The sequence below is a fragment of the Python bivittatus genome, unplaced genomic scaffold, assembly GCF_059951505.1.
Source record: "Python bivittatus isolate LINGU-HERP-01145 unplaced genomic scaffold, Pbiv_v1 ctg000080_np1212, whole genome shotgun sequence".
Classification (NCBI taxonomy): Eukaryota; Metazoa; Chordata; class Lepidosauria; order Squamata; family Pythonidae; genus Python; species Python bivittatus.
The window spans coordinates 84,287,425-84,313,354 of NW_028277035.1; the positions used below are offsets into that span (position 1 = coordinate 84,287,425).

The following is a 25,930-nucleotide window of genomic DNA, read 5'->3' on the forward strand; positions in this document are numbered from 1 at the left end:
CAGATTTTTATCATTCATGTGTAACTTACAGTCATTCATTCTGGTTTGCCAGTCAAACACAGATCCATACTCTTTCTTGTATCATCAGTTTATCTGGCATTTGCTGCAAGCCAGCTGGTTTTTCAGCCAGCATGGCATTCTCTGCATAGAAAAGTACACATACATTCAAAGTACACATACAGCCAAAACACCTCTACCATTATCCCAAGTATTCCTTATATATTTATCTAAACATATATAAAATAAGCAAGGGGATATCACACATCCCTTGCCTTATGCTTGACTCAGTGTTCAAGCATTCCATGTATTTTCATGTATGCTTTAATTCCATCATTAGTACCAGTATTTCATGTTCATGCAAAACATTCCATAATTTTAGCCTATTTACTTTATCAAACATTTTCTCTTAATCAACAAACGGGTGATAAACTCTCATACTCATATTTTTTCAGTTATCTTTTGAAGAACAAAAATCTGCCCGGCATGAAGCCACACTGTACTTCTCAAAGTTTGCTCATTTTTGCTTCTTTTACTTTTACTTAGATTTTTGCCATGCACTCCCAGGCAGATTTAACAAATTAATACCCCTGTAGTCTTTGTGTTTGTTCTTTCTACCTTTTCTTAGTAAAGAGAAATAATAATGGCATTCTTCCAGTTGCCAGGAACAGATGTTCCTATAAACATTAAATAAGTTGCACAGCTACTCCTGAGACCTTACTGGCTTTTTAACTCTTGTTGCGTTTGCTGTCATGAGGAAAGTAGTCAAACATAGTTGAAGATATGAAACAGAATTGAAAACTGAATTGAAAATTGAACTGAAAAGTAACTTTGCTTTAAAATATTTCAAAAAGTAGATGTTAAGCAGGAAATGAATTTAGTTAATGACCATTCTGTATTCTTTTTACCCTTAGACTTACTGTTTTTCTATCTATCACATGCCTGACCTTTTCGATATGAAGACTTAAGCATCAATATAATAAAAATACAATCTCTTCTTAAGCTAGCTAAGGTGATTTCTGGCATTACATTGGTTCATTCTAGGCTCTTTGTCCTGTGTGATTTCAGTATCTATATTCAGGACAGCTCAGGATTTCATATCCTCCATGACAATCACAGACCTATCTTTTAACAGTCTGGACTGCTGCAATATATCTATGTCTGTCTGTCTGTCTGTCTGTCCGTCCGTCCATCCATCCATCCATCCATCCATCCATCCATCTATCTATCTATCTATCTATCTATCTATCTATCTATCTATCTATCTATCTAAGATTTGTTGTTCTGCTTGGGCACAGCTAGTGATTTGAAGGTGGATCCCATCTGATTTCATTGTCAGGAGCAGAACACTTCCTGGTCAGTTATAGACTAATGGCCAGGTGGAGGCCTAGTTAAAATGGTTCAACCTAATATTAAGCTAAGATGTTAATGTAATGTTGAATTATATACCAAAGCTTTGGAATTTGACTGTTTATCAGGAATTGTGGTTGTATCGAGGATGGGGTGGCGGGGTGGCAAAAAGAATTATAGTAAGAAATTAGAAAAGCGATATTATTCCAGATGTCAAGGAATGCTTGTTGGAAATGTGTGATCTATCTATTTTGGGAAATGCAATATTTTCTACCAATCAAAGAATGCATCAATATGTGTAGTTATGGCAGAGATTTTGTGATATCTTACAACTATATCTTGTATTGTTTATATTATGGTAGTGAATTAATTGGTAAGCCAGTGACTATTGATACTTATAAAATATAAGATAGATTTTTTTCCTTCTTAGCTTGTATCTTTAGTTTGTATTTTTTAAATTTTTTAAAGTTTCTTTTTTTGTAAGATTAAAGTTTGTTTTGTTACAAAAAAATAAAGATATTAAATAAAAATTCAAAATAAAATAATATGGTTCAACCTAGCAGAAACACAAAGAGCATATAAGTGTTTGCTTCCATTGTGTTCACAGAGGACAGATTGGTGTTGCTTTTCTGCACTGCGTACATCTCCTCTACCTGTTGGGGGGGGGGGGAGTCCAAAGGATTGGTGGCTCACTGAAGAAGTATGCATAATCTTTGCCAGTGAAGTGAATCAAACCTGTCTGAACATGGACTCCAGTGTAACACCTGATCATAGAAATTTATTTTGGCAACAGAGTGTCATGTTATTTTGGCTTCAAAGTCTCAAAGATGTGGACAGAATAATTCAGCCAGCTTAAGGGAGATGAACAGTGCTTCATTCCAAGAGAGATGTGTTGGCTCCCTAGCCCAAAAAAGGTAGTCGTAAGACCTTTGCTGAAGACCCAGCAAACATGTAAAATTAGATTTCATTTCTGAAAAAAATAATTACCAAAAATGCAATAGCCTCAAGAACTCCAGGTGCATCTGAATTATGTGATTATCTGGACCCATTTCCCTTGGGATTTCAGCTGGGGTATGGTATTGAAACTGCTTTGATTGCCTTGATGAATGACCTAATCAAAAAACTGTGAAGTGGCCCTGCCAGTTCTCCAGGCAGCTTCTGATATCATTGATGACGTTATCTTTCTGGACTACTCAATAGTCTTATCAAGAAGTGATCTTTTGAATAAGAAATTGGGGCCAGGATGTTAGATAAGCTTGTCCTGAGAGGTGTAGGATCTGTTGGTGTGCCCCAACTGTGCATCTAGTCACTATGGTTTTTGTCTTCTTGTTGTTAGTTTTGTGAGAAAAATATATCTTTGGGTGAATCTTTGGGTGAAAGGAGCAAATTTTAGAGCCCTCAGATGAATGGGATCGCCTTAATAAAATTGAAACATAAAGGAATGTGCAGCACCCTTGAAGCTGGTATGAACTAGGCTGATTGTGAACCCCTTATTCCAAACATCCCCATAGCAACATAAGGGAGGATGTCTTTTCCTGGCAGTTGGCACCTTAAACAATTTGTTTCTTCCCCTCTGACACTATTGCTTTCCTTATAGATAGCAGTTGTTCCGTCCTTGTAGATAGCAGCCAAGAACAGGGACAGAAAGTAACTTGAGAAGTATTGCTCATTTAGGTATGCCTGCATCATCATATGAATATGTATACATATGTGTTCTTTTCCCTTCCCCTTTCTTGTAGAGCTGTAAAAATATCAGGGCATCCATTTTACCCTCAGGGGAGTGTCTCCCACTAACCTTTGGTGGGGTCCCCCTCCAGTACATACTGCCTAATAAACACTGCAGTGAAGTCTTGATTATTTTGCCTTTGTGACCTGCGTTTTGATTCCACAGTTTTATTGTAATTCTCTTCTTATTTTACACCATTATATTTTATTGTTGTAAAGTTGTATTATTGTGAAGTAGGTTACCATACAAATCCTTGAAATAAATATCTGCATATCTCTCATTGTTAGATGTCTGTCTTTTTCTCAATATGGACAGTGCTTCCTTCTATATTCTCAAGTTACAGAATGCGTTCACTCAAGAATTGCATTTGACCCCCATTTGTCTCAGCAGCTAGATAATCTGTAAAAATAAATCTCTTTTGCTGGGATTTTAAAAGTTAACTGTAAGATATGTCTTCAACTGTTTTCATTCTGCTTTTGTTTTCAATATTTTATCAACCTCACTGGGTATGCACCAGAGCAGAATGTAAATGAATAACTTGTGGTAGTTTCTTACTCATTTCACTAAAAATAATCAATTCGTTGGCATGTTTCTTTTCTTATAGGATCAGATCTCTTTTTAGGTGTTCTACTGGCAGCTGATGTCTATTCTTTTTAATAAAAAAAAAGTGGGAGGTTCCACAAAGTATTGCAGTGTTGAGATTCTGATTACTCCATTGACTTACTCCTGTCCCCATTTTTGCATTTTTCCCCAGCTCCCAGGCAGCAAGATACTCGCAGGCGCCACTCCTGTTTAAAGGATTATTTTCCTAAATATGTTCGTATTTTTCCAGTAAGCTGTCCCCAAGAATATTGCTGCCTCCCAACTGGTGACATTTAGACTAAGAAACCACACTTTTAGCTTGAATATCCAAAATAAAGAAAAAGATTCTGATTTGGGGGAGTTGTCTGAAATTGTTTATCAGAAAATAATTCACATTTTATCCTCAAGGAGAGAAAAGCAAGCAATAGGAATTGCTAGCATGATGAAAAGGGTTCAGTAAAATAGGAACTGGCTAAACTTACAGGTCTAAAACTTGGCATTCTGATAGAACAAAACCATTTTCAGTTAGGAGACATTAAAGAGATATTTAGCTAGTTTGAAATTTTTGGAAACAAGGAAACAACATATTAGAAGACAAAACTGATTGTGGTTGTATGTTAGTGATGCCCAGATGTAGTGTTTCGGGCATCATTGGAAGAATAACTTAAGGCATATAGGTTTCATGCTTAGAGATGGTTGCTCAGAAGAGGAAACTGACATGTTATGCTTTGTATCTGTTTTTAAACAAAAAGCCCATATGATACTACGGATGCATTTTTAGAAAATGAAAACATACAATGATTTTCCTTTTTAGAGATGTAATAGCATTTCCCAAAATGACACAAGCTTAAGGGGCTGGAAAAAAAGCATGATTATTGAAGGCTTAATTTATATAAATTGAATTCTTTCATAATTTGAAATGCTATGGAAATCGAGTGAGAGTATTGAAATAAAATTAACATGTAAAGTGATTTTATGTATTCAGCTTATAGCTACTAACTTTGAATTTGAGAAGGAAATCTCATTACTTATCTTGTAGAAGGGATAATATTTAAGTTCTCCATTTGCTGTCCTTGATATAAAGCTTCTACGTGCGAATGATGGTTTTCTGTGGCTATCCAGAGACAAAGATTTTTGAATTGATGGAGATCAATCTCTATCATCTCCATTCTCACCTTTTTTCTCTTGTAGGATAACTGATTTAGGAAATATTAAAAGAAGATTGTATTTATCGACGATCCACAAAGAATTGTCTGTGACCCCTTTGCATGCAAAAATCCCTCTCTTTATGATCAAGCGCAAAATTGTAGGTATATTTCCTTCCTTGTTCAAATTATTACTGTAATGTATGAATCTCTTCTACTTTCTACTGCAATACTTAAATATTTGGTCATTCCTACCAGTAATCCAGCATATCATGCTTACAAGAAATTGTCTTTCCACATAATTCCACATATTTTTTCAGAATTAATTGTACAGCAGTGCACACAATGTAGTGCAAAGTGGATCATCATTAGACACCTCTGTAGTATGAAGATTAAGCAGATTGTTTGAACAAGAGCTCAACCGTGAATTATACTGATAATTTTCAGGGGCTGTTTGTTCTTCCCACTCCTAGCCAATGGAAAAGAACCAAAGCACAATTTCATGCCAAGCATTCTGGTAATGCTGTTATTAATTCTTTATACATAGGCACCTTAACTGCTTGGATTGAATAAAAAGGTGTGATATAAGTTAAATAAATAACATTGAACGTGGTATGCCAAAGATCTTGAGAAATATAAGAAATGATCTCGTACTATTAGACAAGATGGTTACCTCTACAGTTGATATAGACAATTTCATCACTGGCAGTTGTTCCCAGGTAGAAGTAGTGTGTTTCTAAGAATGATTCCAGATTTCTGTCTGATCTTTTATTTTTGTAAGGAAAACAAAAGAGAGTTCTTAGATTCATGTATGTGGGGAAAGAAGCTTCAGATTTAATTTACAGAATAAAAATTTGTACAAACTGCAGAAAATACAGGTAGTTCTCACTTAGTGACCACATTTGGGACCGGCAACTTGGTTGCTAAGCAACACAGTCACTAAGTGAAACCTCATGTGACTGCATTGAGCTTATGACCTCACTTCCGCTGCAGTCATTAAGTGAATTACCACAGGTCATTAAGCGAGACATCACATGACTGTGACTTGTGATTTTACTGCTGGTTTTTCCATTGACTCTGTCGGAAGCCAGTGTGCAAATGGCAATCACATGACAGCGGGATGCTGTGACAGATGTAAACACCTGCTGGTTGCGAAGCACCCGAATCTTGATCACATGACCACGGGGACACTGACAGCCGTAAACGGAAGGTCTGGTCATAAAGTTGCTTTTTCAGCACCATTGTAACTTCGAACAGTCACTAAACAGGGCAGTCATTAAGTGAGGTCTACCTATTATTAGGACTGTGCAGTGCCTTTGAACGAGGTACTTAGTAACGTGCAGAAGCATGTATGTAACACCTCTTTTCAAATAGTTAAGTAGCTTGGGTCATTTGCAAGGCTTGCGCAACTGCTTTCAATGCAGCTCTCAACTTTCATCGTGAAATAGCTGTGCTTCCACGTCCGTGTGTAGATAGCCGAAAACAGCTGCTGAAGCAATCACATGAGCCTTGCAATCGACGCAACACACTTACCCACCGGAAAGAAGTGCTTTGTGAATATTTCAGCACATTGTGGAGCACTTTTTTCAAAAAAATTGCAGTGCCTGATTCAAAATAAAAAATATAGCCATAATTTCTAAACAGTTTCTGTTTGGTGCATTATGTCATTAATTATCATACCCCTTGTGGATGGTATTTGCCCATGTTTTAGGATTTCCTTAAATGCAAATCATATATGAATGTGTGTGTGATATAATCCCCCAGACTATTTACATATGCAGTGTTTTCTTGCAGAGGTAATTTGGGGATGTTGTTTTCATCTTAAAGTAAAAAAGCTTCCAAGAATAAGAATAGACTTTTGTTTTTTAAAAATTGAAATTGGTATGTGTTATGCATCCCTTAGAAATGTTATCAAATTAGATCAACAAGATCTGTAAGTTTTGTTACCTCTTTTCTACAATCTGTTGGAAGTCAGGAATTAATTTAGCAATGTGGGTTTAATTTTTACTGCAAAATTTATTCTGAATTAATTCTACCTTCTAGTACTATATACTACTATACAGTAGTAAACATGTCCCTGTATTTCTCTCAGAACAGTTTCCTTTTTGTACTCAAAAAGCAAAATCCAAAGCAACCCTCTTAATTCTTGCTTTTGAAATATTTTGGTCCCAGGCAGTGAAACCTGTTGAGGTTTAAAACAACAACAATAACAATAATGATCTAGGGAGATACATTTCAGTACTCCTAATAGTTCTGTTTCTAAAAACCAGAGGGAGGGTGAAATGAACAAATAAAATACTCCAAGAAATGTATTGATTTTTGCTATTGGAACCCTTTTTTGTTTCATTAAACTAATAATGAGGGGAAAACATTCTCAGTGGAATAAAACATCCTACAATGTAAATAAGTTCTTTAACCATGTATTTGCCTTTTTAATGGACATTTTACTACCCTAAGATAAATTTGAATGTACCTCTGAAACACATTAAATTGTTTCAGTTATGATCCCTGAAGCTATACTACTGAATGTTATAATGTGTGTTGACTGGCTATAGAAGCCAGCTTCTAAAATATAAAAGCATACTCTGAGTTGGGATTTTCAAAATCTGTGTTGCTGTGACTCCCTAAAATGAATGTACAGTATGTGACCTTTCCATGAATAGAACAAATGAGCTTCTTGTTGGTCCTAGTGAGTGTGCCAGCTATCAGTTTAATATCAAAGGGGTTCCTTATCCCATTGCTTTTCCTCTTTATACAAGCCATGCCAGAGCCCTGTCAGAACTTGGACTCACTGTTGTTTTGTCCAAGCAGTGTGGGACTAAGTTCTGCCAGCAAACCATGTTTGTCTATACAAGCCTTCCTACTCAGTCTGGACAAGGTAGCAGTTTGCAATCAAAGCCAGATAATTTTCAGAATGCTGGCTTACGCAAATAAAGCTGGATCGCCACATGGAGGTGCACAACTCCCATGTCCAACATTCCAGTTTGGGAATGTTGCTGAAGGCTGTGGGTGAAACCATGTCCTGCCAAAAGATTATATAAAATCTATATTAGGCTTTTCCAATTCAGGTGATAGTCTTCTACTTCAGAAGCAGGAAGGAAGAAGAAAAGTAATTATCAACTGCAAAGGACATCATGTACATTTTTCCCTCCCTGTGCACCTTTACACACTCAACTGTTCAGAGACAGATGGAGACATTTATGAGGGATTAAACACAATGTTTGATACTGGCCAAATTATCAGTATATAAACAAGTCAGTACATGTGGGGAGGGTACAAAATGGCTTAGCCAAAGGGCAAAATATCTTTATTATCTTAATATCCCCTACATTAAGATATGAATAATACCTAAAAACTACCTAAAATTAAATGTACCTTAAAACAAATAGTTCCCTTCTTTGATTTCAAAGCAAAGTACAGTTGGATGTTATGGATAGGAAACCTCCAGGAAAAACTAAAGTTATAGGTAAAACTGAGAAATTGAAAAAAAAAATCCCAAAAAGGAGGTACTGGCAAACCACTTCTTCACTGATGTGAAGAAAACTACACAATGTGTTCATGAAGTCACCAAGAGTCAGACTTACCTTGAAGGAGAATTGGCTTTAATTACATCCTGAGAAGAAACCTTACATAGGAAAAAAAGAGAGAGAGTGATGATCTAAGAATTGTCTTGTGTTCATGCACATGTTCATATATTTGATGACTTGCTTGACTTCATCATTTTGACAGAACCTCCATAGTGGAAGAATGCATTCAAACCATCCCTGTTTATAGCCATTGAGAGCACACTGGTGGTACTTCACTTTCTCTGAGTCAAGGACTGAGAAAAATATGAACAATTGCATCCATGTAGCTTTTGGAAACATTTTAGTGTCATGGCATAAACTGTCACCAAGTCCTTCAGGCCCAGTCTGTTATTTATAAACAATAGAAAAAATGGACCCTTCCAGTCAACCAAATGGGGTGTCAGCACAGCACATGAATAAGAACTATGGGCACACAGAGGTTTAAAGTAATCTGGGAAACTGCCTTGGGGATTACTATTAATAAACCCAAATGGTCCCTTAAAACCTCACTGGAGGAGTTAGCAAAGCAATTATTAAAATAGCATTTCACTGACATTGAATGTCTATATTATTATGTAACCTATAGCTTTACATCCATAATTAGCATTACTTTGCATAGCAGGACAGGTGACATAGAAATATTTGGAATAAATGAATGTTAGGTATCTTAATTGACATGCATAACTTGGTTCTGTTTAAGAACCTGATGATAAACCATCTCAGAATGGCCTTGTAATAGTCAGCCACAGGGAAATGAGCTCAGCTTTCACCAAACATAATCAGTGTCAGAATAATTAGTGTTTTTTTAACTTACCTGAAAATCTGATACATCAACCTTAAATTAAATTACTTATTTAATTAGATGCCAGTGAGTTGAGTTTAAACACTTTTTGACTATATAGTTCAATCTGCACTATGTTGACCTGTCTTTAATAAGTGTTCTAACTTGGTCTATAATAACTCGTAGTTCATGATTTGATTTGATTATTTCCATTTGTAAAGGGTTTCAGTGTAATATCTCCATTAAAAATGTCAGCTTTCAGTTGTTCAGAAAATTTTGAGAGACAGTTTTCAAAATTGTAAATCATCTTTTTTTTTCTTGCATAATATCAAATACATTAACTCTATGCCTTTGGGCTGTTTAATCTCAGAGCCAGACATGACTGGAGTGGCATATATTCCTCGTGAGATGGGTGGTGTCTAAATTCGAAATATAAATAAATAAATAAAATATAAGCATAGCAAATAAATGCAATTGGTTTTTAATTGTGTGTTTTATTGAAAATTAATTTTAAAAATATATCTCTAATTTTTTTTTCCTCAGTGGTGCAATTTGTGCATTGATTTGGTGGCGTTCACCAGTGAGATATTCAAAGGCACTGTTTTTCAGTCCTTGGATGGCATTATTGTTTCAGCCAACTGTAAACTGCGAAAAATCTTCACGCTGAAGTCAAACCCACTGAATCCTGCAGATGATGATGGTATGTTCCAGCTTCCTGGAATTCTATTTGGCTAAGATGTGTTTCATGATTCCGGACTTATCTTTCAGATCTCTGTGATGCATTATCAAAAGGTTTAGATGATTTCTTGGCAATTAATGGATGCATGAGTCATACTATGCATGTTTCTGGCTCGTGGATAGTCAGTGACCTTTTCTAAGTGTGGTTACAAATGTGGTTCAGCATTTACATTTTTATAAAGAAGCACTTTTATTAAAACTGCATTGAAGATACTGTTTCAACTTTAAATTAGCATACAAACTGCTAATAATCTACCTTCAGGTAAGTGTTTCATTAAACACCTTGAAAGAAAGCTTGTTATTCAATTATCAAAGGGTTTTTCTACTGAGATATGTCATTTTCTCAAGGTGGCTTCTAAAATGAAACTGCAGAGACTACCCATGTAAAATCTGGCCATTATGGAAATTTGACTTTTGAAGGAGGAAAAGAGAGTTGATGATAAACTGCACATTAAGTCTCTTCCTAATAAAGTGTATTCATGAATTCCTATTATTCATAAGCTACATATTTTATTTGAACTGTACACCATCTCCTAGACTAAACAATAGAAAACATTTTTTCACCCTTCAGCTCTGCTTATCAGAATTTGGGTTGCATATCATCCCTCTGATGCTTTCCTACTTCATTGTCTTCTGTCCAAACTAGATACTTCAGCCTTCAACTGTACTCTACAAAAGGAAGGAGTAAAAGGTGCTGGGAAACAATAAATAAAAAGCTTCTTTTATTTTTGTTATATAACGTGAACTTTTCCTCTAGATTGCGGTTTGTCTGAGTCTCCTTGCTTTGCTGCTTTTATCCTTTTTTATGTTGTCTTGTTTGGTTCATCCAAAGCTATTTGTGATTGCTCCCTGTTTATCGCACAGTATTCTGGACTGCACAAGTTCATTTTTGGGGAAAAGCCAGATGAGGCTAGATTTTGGGGCACAGTTTTGATCCCCCCCAACTTACTGATCCTGTAACTTTCCCTCCTTGGATGTATCATCCCAGTAGATCACTTGTCCTCAAAAGTTTTACAGACTTTCAACTATTCTACTTCTGTTATTGGTCCTGTTTGTGGAAATGGAACACACAAGAGAACGTGAACACGGTAGAGGTTTGATTTGAGGTTGGCAAACTAAACTGTTTAAAAAAAAAATTAGTTTTCTTAGTCCTGCTCTGAAATGGAGATCACAATGAACTGTTGCTGATGTAATGGTGAAATTCTGAATGTTCCTCCAAACCCTAAATACTGTCTCCACCATCTACTTCTGCCTTTCTGTGTCAGAACTGAGAGCAGCTATAGATTACCAGCAACAAGAAACGAGCAATAGGCAAACTATGGTAGTCTAGATATTGAACCATGATTCCCAAAATCCTTGGGAAGCATAGACTTTGGTGAAGGATGTTGGGAGTTGTAGTTCAGCAACATCTGGAATGTTATACGTTGTTTATCCTGAGATAATTGTGTTTCATAGATGCCTAATATGCCATTCTCAGGCAGAGACTCCAGGAGCTGAAGTTCAAGGCATTTGGGGGTTCATAACCTTTAGGGCACACTCTAAGTAACAGTGAGGGATGTGAGAAGACCTTCAGTCCTCAGATTTTCCATGTTGCTGCTTCACCAAACACTTCCCAGCAGATAAATAGGAAAAGATGGTGGATCAGTCAAGATGTCTAGCTCAGATTATTATTTAAGTTGAAGAAAATCTTGGCAGGGATATGGTGCTTGGTTTAGGATATGACCAAATGTTAAATCATAAAGTTGGAAGGAGCCATTTAGTCCATCTTTTCCTCTCTGCTCACTGCAGGAATCCAAATTAAAGCATCCCTGAAACATATCTGTTCAACTCCTGCTTGACTACATCCAGTAAAATGGAGTCTGCTTCCTGCCTTGGTAATTGGTTTCATTGATGAAATATTGTTACCATTAGGAAGTTTTTCTTAATATTCTGTTGGCATTTGCCTTCCTATAACATAAAGCTGTTTTTTTTTTTCATATCTGTAGTCTAGGACAGTAAAGAACGAATCCTGGCCTCCATCTGTTCAACACCTCTTCAAATACTTGAAAAATCATCTTTTCTCAAGATTCTTTTTCCAAAAGTAAAGTTGCCCTGTTTTCTCTGGGCTTAGTTTCCAGTCCACTGTCATCCTCATTACCTTTTTTGTACGCGTTCCATTTTGGCAGAATCCTTTCTAAAACGTTAGATCAGATCTTGGAGAACAGAGAAGAACATTCACTTTCTGCAATGCAGAAACTCTAATTTTATTAATGAAGCCCTAAAGTGCATGTGTTGGGTTGTTGTTTTTTTTGGTAGGCTTATTCTACCGCTGATGTATATTCTGGTAACGTTCAACTACAAGGATCCTCCATTTCAAAATGTTGGTAATAACATTGGTTTAAACACATAAACACTTTGACAGTGAAGAATTCTCCCATTCTTTGAGGCAGTGGTGAGTGGTCTCTGGAAGGAAGGAACAGTTGGAAAACTGTTTTGAGGTTTTGTTAGCTTAGTTTCACAAATGTTATGGAATGCAGTTCTGCTTGGCCACAGCTCACATGCTGCAGATATTCATGTAGTTTATCAGAGAAGAAGGATAAACCAATGGAGGCGAATATGTGTAGCTCAGGGTTGAACTGTGGAGTCCTTGGGGTTCTCTGAGCTTGGTTCTTTTGCTGCAAATGTTTCCAAGAATTCCCTTGCATTTTTGGATTTAGCTTGGTCTAAAATGCTGACAGTTTCCCAGTTAAAATTATGATTATATCTGTCCATGTGTTGTGAGATTAAGGAGTTTTCATCATGTCTTCTGACTGCTAGTTGGTGTTTGTGGATGCGCTCTGCCAGTGTTCTGCCTGTGTGTCCTACATAGTGTTTGTTGCAGTCCTTGCACTGTATGTTGTAGATGAGTCCTGTTTTTTCTTCTTGTGCTACTGGGTCTTTTGGTTTACTTAAGATATTTTGGAGGGCTTTCATTGGTTTGTGTGCCATGGAGATGCCATGTGGTTTTAATAGTCTGTTGGTGGTTTCTGAGACGTTTCTGATGTATGGAAGTGTGATCCTTTTCATAGTTTGTGTTATTTGTGTTGTAGTAGGTTGAGTGGTCAGGCACTTTTTGATAAGGGAAGGGAATTCTTGGAAGCTTGGTATTCAGACAAGGCAGCAATTAACAGACACAGAGATAAACAGCATCTACACACTATTCAAAAGAGACAAAAGACCAGAACAGCTCCTCACCAACAATTATCACCAAGATAAGCAGAGGTTACCACAGGGCACACAAGCAAGCAGCAAACAATACCCTAATCAAGGAACTACCAGAGGAGCAAAACAAAACCCCCACCCCCACCAACACTGGCAGGGCATGCAAGAGTATATAAACAGAGAGCAAACCCCATCCTATTCCAGCACTGAAGATGTTACCTAGCAGGGTCACGAAACGTTTGCAGGAAAAGAACCAAGCTCAGAGAACCCCAAGGACTCCACAAAAAGGATAAAGTTTTAGATTTAAGCAGTTATTGTCTCCATAGAACCAGGTGGTGAATTCTGAATGCACCTACTAGTGAATAAATGTTATCATGATCTAAACAGATTGTTATTGTTGTTGTTTTTCTTCCTGGACTAAACTGCACTCTGATCCAACTATATCAGTATTGGTTCTTAAAGGAAAAGATGTTGCCATGGACATGGCATTTTAATTGTGCATTTATTCTCCCTAGGTGATTTGAATGTGTATGGCTTTGGTTTTCAAGGATTGGCAATTTGTTTTGCAGAGCTGTAGCATCCACGCAGGCAGCCTTTGCTTGCATTACCTGCTTGATTGGTTATGTGTCAGTCTGGAATGTAGTCTGCCATACGGAAATGTTTATTGAAAGGTCTTCACAAGAGTGACAACTAAATGAGGTTGGGTTAGGTGGCATTGCTTTCTAGTTAGTCTGACATGGAAGTTGACATTTCCTGTGTTCGCATGTGATACACTGTACAGGCTTAGAATTATAAATATTTCTAATTGGTAGGTTACATAGGAAATGCCTGGAAGATTGGTCACAAACCATTAGAATTATGACTGGGGGAAAGAGATTTTCTTCCCGTTGAGACTCTGATACCTGTGACACATGTTTTGTCTTAGATTTCATGGCAATTCATTCATCTAGTGTTACTTCATAATGTATGTTATTGTTTGGAACATGTTAAGCCAGGTAGTAAGTTAGTAATCTTCTCAGAGAACTTTTATTAATGGGCAGATTAAAAGCACAATATGTAAAAAATAATAAAGAAGCCATTCCAACCCCTGAGGCAGATCAAAATGGAAGGGAACAAGGCAGCTCTACTTGATGTGTAGTTGAGCCAGTATTACTTAACTTGCTCTTGCCCTAGAATTGCTGTAGAGGTGAACAGCTTAAGAAAAATACATTTTTTGCATAGTGCACAGTTCACTGTTATACACTGGTCTGACATAATGAACCTGCGTTTCTTTATTCACATCAGGTGCTAATTATCTAAGACCTATTAAAAGCTGTAGCATTACCTTGCTTCAATATAACGTTTTCTGCTTTACAGCATTAGGATTTATGCAAGAATGTTTCCCACTGAATTATGCTATATTGAATGGGTACTAGTAGGCTTAGTAGTACCCATTCAACCTAGCCAGGGTAATGTCTCAGGCCCCACTAAGCAGGGTTTGACATATTCTCACTTCCCTTCTAGCCAACTGCTCCATTTTTCATCAAAGTCCAAATTCCAGAGAACTTTTTTATCTATTTGTTTTGTCATTCTGATCTGCTTCTTATCTGTGTCACTATAAAGAGTAGGTATGGGAGTTCTGGATGTTCTGCTTCTCTTTTGCATGCTTCCTCTTCAGTGAGCATCTTGACAGCTCTTATTATTTCTTCTCAAGTCCGAGATGTAAGGACTGTGACCGCCTTAGGAGTTCTGTTTCCCTCATAGCTCCCAGCACCATAACCTGAGATACTTTATGAAATAGTTCTTCAGCTGTCTAAGGTAGTCTCTCAATTTTCCTTTGGATACTCATCCCGCCCCGCCCCTCACCAGGCCAGGATAATGAACAGATGCCCATTTTTGCCAGGAAACAAAGTGGTGACGATGTTATCTGACCTTCTGTGGATAAGCAGGAGAAATATGTAAATAAAGTCATTGGCATGTAGCTTTACCTCAGCATATGCTTAACTAGGGAGGCATGTCTTAGTTTTAGTGGAGAAAGCCAGCCTGGTATGTCCTGAGCATTCATACAGAAGAGGAATTGAAGAGGAAAGCATAATTGTGCCTAGTTATTTTTACAAAAGCAGTGAACAGAAATTTGTCTCATTTATGAAACAGTAGAGGCTAATTATTTCACCCAGAAGTTGAAAACTTTCTATTCATTTTAAACAGGATTAGAGCAGTGAGGCTGAGCCTTTGGAGTGAGACACAGAATTGGGAATCGGATGGATAAGTCGATTTCTTTCTGTAAAGCTCTTTGGATATTTCTCTGGAGGCTGAGCTGTATCCTCACGTTTTGTTTCAGCTTTTTCATTTCTTATTAAACTAGGACGTTGATATGCTTTCTGATACAGAATGATTGGCAGACTCCTCAGGTATTCCTAGAGTCTCTCCGTTTTTCCATTTGGGAGTCCTCTTTGTTTTTTCTTAATATTGTAACTGATTGTGTACAACAGCGTGATCCAGTCAAGTTTTGTACTTTGCAGTAACATCCTTCTACGTTACTGATAATCAGCATTTCTCTGGGCTTGTCAAGTAACATGCATGCCTAGGAGACTGGTTTTACAGGGTCAGGACAAGCCCCTATATGCTTAAAGAATAATACTCTTTGCAGAGGAAGCAGATTGTGCTGTTTAATTGTGTAGGTTAGATTCAGTAAGCAAAGAACAAAGACGTCATATAACTTTAGTGCCGAGGATGTTAGAACAGGAGAGTAGCAGCACAGAACAGATGAAAACTGGCCCAAAGTATTTGAGTATTTGGGTACTCAAATATATTGACCTCACTGAGGTTACTTACAAGAGGAGTTTCATGCATAGCGTAACTGCATTAGAGATCACAGAACAATCTGCACAATCTAAATTGTGAAACCAGCTAATTGCTGAGTGTTTTTAATTGCAAAACTCCCCTGAAATCTAATTAATTCTTATCTGCACACATAAATTATTTTAAGAGTAGGCTAAGAGCAATCATGCATCTACAATTAGGCTTTCTGAAAAGGACACACAGCTGGTGACTAGTTGTAGATTTATACAACTGAAAAGATTAAGATCATTGTCTTGACCAACCATTCTAACAAGGTAGAAATTAATTATCTGTTCCAGAGTACACAGTATGTGACTTTATAGCCAGATGCAACCTCCCAAAGCCAGGGGCATTGCCCTCTGAAATGTGTTGTTGAACTGTAATTTTGAATCTGTCAAAAAGGGAAAATAGTTTAATGTATCAGTATAATCATATTAACAATGTTTAGAGTATGTGAATCAATCAAGATAAGATTTGAATTTGCAATTCAATGAGTTGAATTTATTTGAATTTTCAGTTTAAACCATCAGTTCAAATAATTTGTTTGACTTGTGTTTTTGCAGGTGTAAAAGTCCATTTAATTTTAAAATGGATTCAGAAGGGTCTGACTTGATTTGATGTACTGAATGAATTCAGAGTTTCAAATTGAAGGGGTGGTTTGATCAAATTGCCTTGAATTTGAAGTTTTGCATAGCCTTACTTAATGTAAACTTACTTTAAAGTAAATCAAATTTAGTTTTCTCCTTGATTCATCCACTTCTTGTTCTGATCAAACTTACTTTCTGGAATGAAAGTCCTGTCACTCTACTCAAAAGCCGGGTGGTGTTCCTCAACCCTAAAAATATTTTATATATCAATTGTCAGTATCAAGTCCATTTGGATTTCATCAAATGTGTTTATCTAGGTATCACTTACTCCTCTTTTTTAAAATAAGTTCCCCTTTTTTATACTCCATACACTTTCTTAACAATAGTAGATAACATGTATATATGTATTTATACAAATTATAGGCTGTCTGATTCCCAATGACTCTGGGTGGCTTTCAATTAAAAAGTGAAGAAAAAATTACAAAAAACAAAAAAGAAATCATGAGCAGCCCCCATGAAAAGATGCTATTAAAAAAAAATCCAGCAGGCGCTCAGCCTTCACTCTGCCGCAAAGTTTGGGAGAATAACGAAGTCCTTAATAGCTTCCTGAACAACATTGGATGGGAGTTCTCCAGTGCCACAGCAAAGGAGGCACATTGCCTGGGTCCTGCAAGATGACCCTGTTTGATCAATGGGACCCAAAACGCACCTACTTTGCCTGATCTCACCGGGCAGGCAGAAACAACTGGAAACCAATATTCTCTCAAATAACCAGGCCCTGTGCCATGAAGAGTTTTATAGGTGATAACCAGTACCTTGAATTGCACCTGGAAGCCAACTGGTAACCAATGCAGTTTGTGGAGCAGAAAGGTGATATATCACTGTCTGCGCCACAGTATTCTGGACCAGCTGTAGCTTTTGAGTGGTCTTCAAGGGCAGCCCTATGTAGAGCTCATTATCCATTTGTGAGGTGACTAAGATGTGAGTGATTGCCTGAAAGGCCTCCCAGTCCAGGAAAGGGTGCAATAGGTGCACTAATTGTATCTGTGCAAAGGCCCTCTTGGCCACAACTGCCGCCTGCTCTTCAAGCAGGAATTGTAACAACTCCCAAATTGCACACCAGTCTTGAATGAGGAAGTGCAATCCCAGCCGAGGCCAAAGATGGAAGACCCCAGAATCAAGGGGCCAAATATCATGAACTACCCAGTCTTTCCAGGGTTGGCCCCGAGTCTGTTTCTCCCTCTCCAGACCTGCACAACATCCAGACATTGAGACAGGACCTCAACATATGATGATGCCTGACCTCAAACTGACAGATGACATCACCCAACAGTTTCATATAGATGTTAAACATAATAGACGAAAGCAGTGAGCCCTGTGGTTCCCTACAAGTAAGGGACCTTGGACTTGATTCCCCCCTCCCATTAATACCAACTGAACCCAGCCAAAATGGTGCCTCCCCCCCCCAAACTTCACAGAACGATAGCGGGATTGACGATACCGAAAGCCACTAAGAGATCGAGGAGCACAAGGAAAGATGCACTACTCCCATCCCATCTCTGCCAAAGGTCATCAGTGAGTGTGACCAATACTGGCTCTGTACTATAACCCAGCCCCAAATCCAAAATCATTGGTTCCAGTGGTTCCAGTTGGTTCCAGCACCACTGAATGCTGGCCACAGCCTCCTTCAAGGCTGAGGGGACAAGCCCCTCCTTCAAAGAAGCAAATTCCACTTAAAGGACGTAACAACAAGTCACCTATTGGATGTCCTTGATCTAACAAACAGGTAGCTGAACTCATAATTGGAGAACCTGGTCCACTTTCTTGTGAGTCACAGCTGCAAACTTGCTCCGAATAACCCTGTAAGATTCTGCTCCGGCCATCCCCACTGGACCTGTCAAATTGGACTCCAACTCCAAGAGAATCTTTGCACTTTATCTGCCATATCTTCTTGTTCTTCATCATCCTAGTGTTTTCCTGCAGGTGCAGGGTCCGCTTTTCAGATCAACGAATGCCATTTCATGCGATCGAACACAGCAGCCAAGTCCAACTGGATGATTTTCATGTCTGCATTAATGGTGTCCTGCCACCTTTGCTTTGGTCCTCTGCACGTGTATTTGCCATCAATTTAAAGTGGTAGGCAGTGCAGGCAACAGTGTGGGATGCTGCTTAGAGAACATGGTCGTACCACTGTAGGCATTTTTCCCATATTTTCTCTGTTAATGGTGCAACACCATCTGCTGCCTGACTGTATCATTGCTGACGTGGTTGAGAAGGGAAGCATCTAACAACCAACAGAGCATGCACATCTCCATGGCATATAAAGGTTGCTCAGCACTTCTGGTGGTGGCCAGCACCCAGCACCATACAGTGCTACTGGGCAGACCATCGTTTTATACACTTTCAATTTTAGGTGAATTGGCGTAACGCCTATCGCAGAGCACTCCAGTGATCTCCTTCCATCACAGTTTATCTGCCATATAGCAAGGATAATCCTCAAAATGGCCAGAAAGATGCTGCTATGGCTCGTCTCCTCTCCCAGCAGTTTCATCTTGATTGCTTACCCACAGTTAGCTAGATTGGACATGTTTTAAAGCAGGATCTCCTTACAACTAAATCTCATTCTGTTCTCTGTATATATTTATTTACACGATTTAGTTCCCTGTAGCCTGAAACTTACCTCTCACCCTCATCCCCGCCCATGTCATCCCATAACTTATTTATTGCATCAGGTACTTCACATGAATCTCATTGATTTAAAAAATATTAATATCAAAATGTTTTTATTGGCAAGAAAGGATTAAGGTTGAGGTATAATGGTCTCAGTATGCTTTTTGATGTTGGGAGCTGCGGCACATCACTTAATAACTAAATCCTTCTGTTCAGGTAAAGTAATGAGAATGTCTGGTGCTGCTAATTTCTAATCTATAAATAATGAGGCTAGCCCAGAAGAAATCATGGCATCAAATTAAAATTGAAAGATACTGAAATTGAACAGATGTATGGACTTCTTTTCTTTGCTTTCTGATTCCTGAGCCTGCTGCAACGTTTTTTTCAGTATACAGCTACAGGAACTAGAAGCTTTTAAAATGTGAATGCTTGATTTCCCAGAATACATTTTGGAAAACAGAGTTCTGGTAAGTATCTCCAATGTACACTTCTGCTGTCATTAGTTTTGGTTCTTTGTTCAGATGGTCAGAATGAGAAGGTGAAGTCTTTGCTGTAGTTTACTCAGATTGTGCTGATCTTCTATTACAGCTGATGGGCCAACAGATACGATTCCTCGAGCCTGTCAGTTAAATGCAGATGTGCCACAAGTCACACAACTGCTGAACATGAATAAGCTGCGCCAAACAGAACAAAAATGTAGAGGCCGATCTTTAACTTCACCAGAATTAGGTACCCTTTATGATTAATATTTCTTTTCTATCTAGACTTTCAGGCCAAGGACTTTTCTTCAAGTGACATTGCCTGTATCCACACATGGCATTAAGCCATAACATGCCACATTTGTTTTGGCTTAGCTTTTGTACAAACCCAGATACTGTGACTTATCCAGCAAGCAAGTGCAGTGTGTAAGCCCAACCATTCTCTTCAAGGGAGATGCATATTGTCTGGTCTCAGAGTCTGTGGCATTTATTGCTATTTTTATTAGTAGTTTTGACTATTATCGTCTAATTTTTAAAAATGTATAGTTGGTTTGAATGCTCACTAAAAGATAAGCATAAATAAAGTAAATCTAAATAAATAACTTTTGTAAACAGCCCAAAGATTATTTTTTCTAAATGGTCTATATTCCTCTCTAAATGTGGGAGTGGATGAGTGGACTTAATACATTATCACTTTTGTAGAATGTTGTTTCCAAGTGGGCCACTTTGTCTTTCTCCCTGGAAGTGAATGACAGCCATTCATATATATGAGAAATGAGTGGGATTATAGAAACTAGTATAGGTAGTCCTCATTTTGTGACTGCAATTGATTCTGCTAATTCAGTCTTTAGCAAAATGGGTCGCTAAATGAACATGTGACTGAAAGAGAGAGAGATTCTATAAAGATCACTGGTTTCAGATAAAGTTTTCTCATACAGTGTCCTATGCCTGACCCATTTTTTCCCTTTTTTTGTCCCCTCATAAGGTGGAGTGATTGCCTAAACAAGCAATCTCTTCCTGAGTTGCTTTTCTCTGGAGTGCAGTCCTACCGCAGGTTAATAAGCTCAGCTCTGTGACCTTCATTAGTTGATTAGAACCCTTGGGCTGGCTGGCAGCTGCTGCCTGAAACTGACCAGACATTAATCAGTTTCACACTGAACACTTTTGTTGTCATAAATGCCCTCATTGGTCAGAAAATGAATTTTTTGTTACCATTTATTACCATAGTATTTGCGAATGGTCTCTATCTGAGGCAGTCACTAAATGAGAACTACATGTAAACCTTTTCATTTTGTCAGCTTCACTAATAGGTCGAATAGGGATACTAGGGATCTGGAATTGTCCCTTTATCTGGCTCCCAAATTATCAGGATCATTATCACTTGCAGGATCCCACTTTGTCATCTCTTAGTCTGAATTTAAGATCCATTTCTTGGATATGGCATGGTGTAATGAAAAGTTTGGAACTGCTTTTGAGAAAGAGACAAATAGGAAGTGGGATCAAAGCCAATTACCTACCAATAAAATTGTTTCATAAAGGATGTTCTTACAGTTCTGCTACAAGATTTGGCTAATCTATAAGTGTAAGGCTATTGCAAAGATGTCCCTCTATATAAATAATCTTATATGGGGCGTGGTCAGGGATGGCAATGTGGAATGCTGCTGGGATGCATCAGTTCTTTTTTGGCATTGGGGGATTCTGGATGGAGAACTGCTGTTGGACTGATTTGGAAACAGAGGACCAGCAAAGCATGAAGTTATTAGAACTGTGTTTCTTTTTGAATGTACCCTTTGGAAAACTGAGTAATTCTAAGCTCCATATTAAATTTTGCTTTCTTTAAAACAAAACAAAATTTGAAAAAAATGTGTGATTTTCCTTCAAGCTATCTTGTTCCAAAAAAAAATAATCTTTACTCTGTGAAACCATATAATGACCAAAATATTAATATGAATTGCAACAAAATTAAAAAAGTGAATAATTTAATTTAGAATATTATGAACCTACTTCTGTAGGTTCTCTGGGGAAAGTAGTAATAGAGTTCATTTAATTTTAGATTAGCAGTTAATGGTGTAATTATCTTCTTTATTTGTATTTCATCCTCTATATGATAACCCATTCAACTTTAATTTTGTAAGACATTTAATTGTGTGTTTGAATAAAAATTCAGAGTATTTCTAGGAATTTCAGTGCCATTTATTTTAAAATTCAAGAACAAATGATGTATGGCATAAAGGTGATTACAGGTACATTGACATGAATTCCTTGAAAACAATTAATACCACTATTAACATTTTTAAATCTGAGATAAAGTTATGCGGGTGATTCAGTTTAAATGTGCTTTAAGTGGATGTGCTTTATTATGAAATTATGCAAATGTGAATGTTTATATAATATCACAATCAAAGTAAATCACTATTTTTTTAAAAAATACCCCCTTAAATCAAGCATGGCTCCTGGTGACCATGTAGTTTTTTTGCAATGTTATGAACGTGGTTTGTGTCTCCTTCTTCCAGGTTGTTTTCAATATCCCAGTCTAATAGAGAGAGAGCCAGTTTGGTGTAGTGGTTAAAGCACCAGGCTAGGAACTGGGAGACGGTGACTTCTAGTCCCACCTTAGGCATGAAAGGCAGCTGGGTGACCTTAGGCCAGTCCCTCTCTCTCAGCCCTAGGAACAAGGCAAGGGCAAACCACTTCTGAAAATCTTGCCAAGAAGACTGCAGGAACTCATCCAGGCATTCGCTAGGAGTCAACACTGACAAAGACACACACAAAAAAAGTCTAATATACAGTTCTGAGATTTCCTTGTGGTCTCCTGTATAATGAGGTCCAATCCTGCCTACCTTTTCTGAAATCACCCAAAATTGGTTAGATGCTGCCACCTAGCTCATCTAATCAGTCCTCATTGCCTTAATAATAGGTAAAACATGATTACAGGTAGTCCTTGGTTAACGAAAGTAATTGGGACTGAAATTTCCATCACTAAGCAATGCAGTCATAAAGGGCAATGTCACGTGACCGCATTGCTTAGCAACAGCAATCCCGGCACTCCCCGTTGTCATTGTTAACCAAATCCCACCGGTTATTAGATGAGGGCCCACCTGATCCAAGCCATTCCTGGCTTGGTCCCTCCCATCCCTGAGCCTCAGTAAGGTAAGGGGCTGCCTCCTCTTGAGCTCCACCCACCCACCTACCTCCCCCTCATTTCTGGTGTTTTGGCCATCCTGCACAGCGGCACTCCTCAGCGGTGGTGGCAGCAATGGGGGTGAACTTTCAATATCTCTGCATAAATATAACCTAAAACATGGTCTATGATCTGTCATGTTTTGGGTCATGTTTATACAGAAATATTGAAAATTCAAAAGGGTTCGCAAACTTTTAAGGACCACTGTATATTTTCCCACATATCCTGCCTATTTTCAATGCCATTGTTATTTATGTATGTATTTATTTATACATCACATTTCTAAGGATAAACCAAAGGACAAGGGTATACTTTGTCCACCATGCAGCCATAGATTGTGGCCATGGTAAGCCTTCCACCTCAATACATTTTTGTTTCTTCTTTCTAGACTGAAAGTTCCTAATTCGTTGCTCACAACTAATTTCCCTGAATTACAAATATAATTTTGTTCTACCAGAGAGAATTCATTGTTCTGAATGCTTTCAACAAAATTAATAAAGCCCACATGTATCCACTTAATCATTATATGTGTAAATTGACTAACACTTTACACTATTAATTCCTTCAATTCCCAGGCCAGATTAAGTCCTGACTGTTAGTCAATGTAGGAATGTAGGAAGCTTTTTTCCCCTCTCCATTAATGGGACCATGGTTTAATTGAACACAGAATCAAGCCCGGTTGCTTAAATTGAACAGCTCACCTTGCTAATAGCAATATGCTGTTGTCCACTAAGCACAAATCAAAACTGGTAATTTACTTAAAAACTAGCAGTCTTTGACCAAATGCTTTTGTTTCCACAGGAGCAGCACCTCTAGTTTCTACTACTGTTATTAAGGATAGGCAGGTGCATTTATGTGGAAATTACATTGCCTCACTATGCAAAATACAATATGGTTGTATTGATTTGATCTCCAAAAATACATCTCAGTCCATTTCTGCTTTAAGTTTCTTGAGATTTTTTTTTATAAACTTCCATCTCCATTGTCCATTTACTGCAAATCATTTCCCTGTTTCCCCAGTTCATTCATGGTGCTTGTCCACACAATAAGAGATTTCTGAAGCTTCCTCACCTGTTAGAAATGCTGAGTTTATCTGTTCTGAAGAAACATGAGACACTTGCATGCAGAATAGTGGCAAAATAAATACCATAGAAAGTGCTTTCTGCAGTAAAGCCTGGTCACTCAGATATATCTAATTTCCAGTCTGGCTTTAATTTGCTTTAAATTCAGGTTACACAGGCCCATTAAGGGCCTCTCTTGTGGTCCTTAGTATACTAAGAAAGTGCCCCTGAAAAAAATCCCTCAAATCACATCACCCAAATGGGGCATGGGTCTGTGCTATTGCATGTTCTATGTGTACTTGTAGTATTGTTAGAGGTGTGAGTATACATGTACTTTGGAAAGCAAATGAAGCCATGTTGCTGGCTGCAAAGCCAAATTATTTGCAATGAATGCATGATGCCTTGAGGCGTATGGGTCTGGAAATCAGTGCATCAAAGACCAAGGCAGGGAAAAAAAGGAGAGAACGATTACAAACTTGGCATGCATACTTGGCAAAAAAACCCCAACAACCCTGGAACAATTAGATAAATCTGAATACCTTGATAGAATGCTTATCAATGATGGAAAAATGAAGAAATTTTAAAATGTGCAAATGATGGCATACTGGAGGATATATGGTCTGTTATGGGAAACGAATGTAAAAAAAAATAAAAATGGTTGTATATAAGAGTGCTTCCACCCATGTGTTATATGGAAGAGCGAACTGAGTACATCAGGAGAACGATAAAAGTAAACTGAACACAGGGGGAAAGGGATACATAAGAAGAATGTGTGATAAAAGAAGAAGAGAAAGGTTAAGAATGAATGAGCATTGAACAAATGTGAACTGAATACAAAAGAAAATCATGTGATTTGGCCATAAAGCAAAAATGAGTGAGGATCAAACTACAAACTTATGAATATGTGAAAGAAGAGTGAGTGCTTTGAGAGGAAAGGAAAGACCATTGAAGTGTGGGTTGATGAGGTATTCAGAAAGAGAGCAGTGAGAAATTTAAAGAGCAAAAGAAAACATATGAAGTTGTGATGGAAGCAAGGATGGTTTGCAAGGATAGAAAGCAATGGAGATGCCTGAATGGTGTGGATGCAAACTAAATTTAATCATAACTCCTTTGCTTTTTTTCATGTCATGCCTTTAAATACTTGGCTGTACCATTTCTTGCTCTTTTTGTGTGCTATCCATAATCGTGTTTACCCTGGAAGAATAGTGATTGGAGTGTGTGTGTGCGTGTGTGTGCGCACGCATGTGTGCATCATCCTGAGTCTCCCTTCTTTTCATTTTAATACATTGATCCTTGTCCTGCTCTTGGCTTCGAGACAGGCCTATCCCCTCTGATAGCCTTGTAGATATTCATAGACCATTCTCCCCTCACCCCTTGGTCTTACTCAACAAGAAGTACTGTGCTGGGCGCCGTCCTGCACGTGCTGTTGGCTTTGGGAGTTGTGCAAAGGGGTTGTATCAGCATGGAGGCAACCAGGGACACAGCTTGAACTTTCCCCAAACGTATATTTCAATTATGTAGAAATATAATTTAATAAGCTATAGATATACAATTATATTGCAGAAGTAATATTTCATGCACTAATTCCATGAAACTGAAAGTGGAAAATAGTTAAAATAATGAGAATGTTAAAAGAAAACAAAATCCATTTTTAAAGGCAATTAAAGTAGCACAACTTTAGGTTTGGTTGGTAAAGTAGTAAAATAATTAGTGGCTATATCCCTGAGCTATGCCTTTTTTTTTTCTTGTTAACTCAAGAAAATGAATGCCTTGAGCTTTAGAGTTTAATCTTTATTTTTAATCTAGCAGTATGAATAGGAGATGAATTCTTATGCCATTCTCTCCCTTTCAAAGTCCCCAAACCAGACCTTCCTAGAAATGAGTACTTTGATCATTTTAAGCTTCAATTTAATTTGAAATTCCATCTTTCATCTTTTCCATTTTATTTTAATGCTGTAATTCCAGTCAAACTCAAAAGCCCAAATTGCCTTTTTTTCCCCCTCAGTTTTTATCTAAACCTACTTGTTCAATGTTAGGAAAGACTTGTGTATATTGGTATTTCCAATT

The 25,930-nt window shown here is 37.7% G+C and overlaps 1 protein-coding gene across 8 annotated transcripts in view; it reads left to right on the forward strand.

The window, feature by feature from the left end:
* CFAP20DC (CFAP20 domain containing) overlaps positions 1-25,930 on the forward strand; it is a 193,720-nt gene that overhangs the window by 64,977 nt on the left and 102,813 nt on the right. For 7 of the 8 annotated variants that reach the window (XR_015794990.1, XM_088134444.1, XM_088134439.1 and 4 more), the window contains 3 exons: positions 4,847-4,961; positions 9,691-9,847; positions 19,731-19,871. Coding sequence is in view for 7 of the 8 variants with exons in the window: in XM_088134444.1 (XP_087990570.1) it covers positions 4,847-4,961; positions 9,691-9,847; positions 19,731-19,871 (413 nt within the window). In the remaining variant the exon portion in view is untranslated. The remainder of the gene's footprint in view (positions 1-4,846; positions 4,962-9,690; positions 9,848-19,730; positions 19,872-25,930) is intronic. The other variant, XM_088134442.1, reaches the window with a different exon arrangement.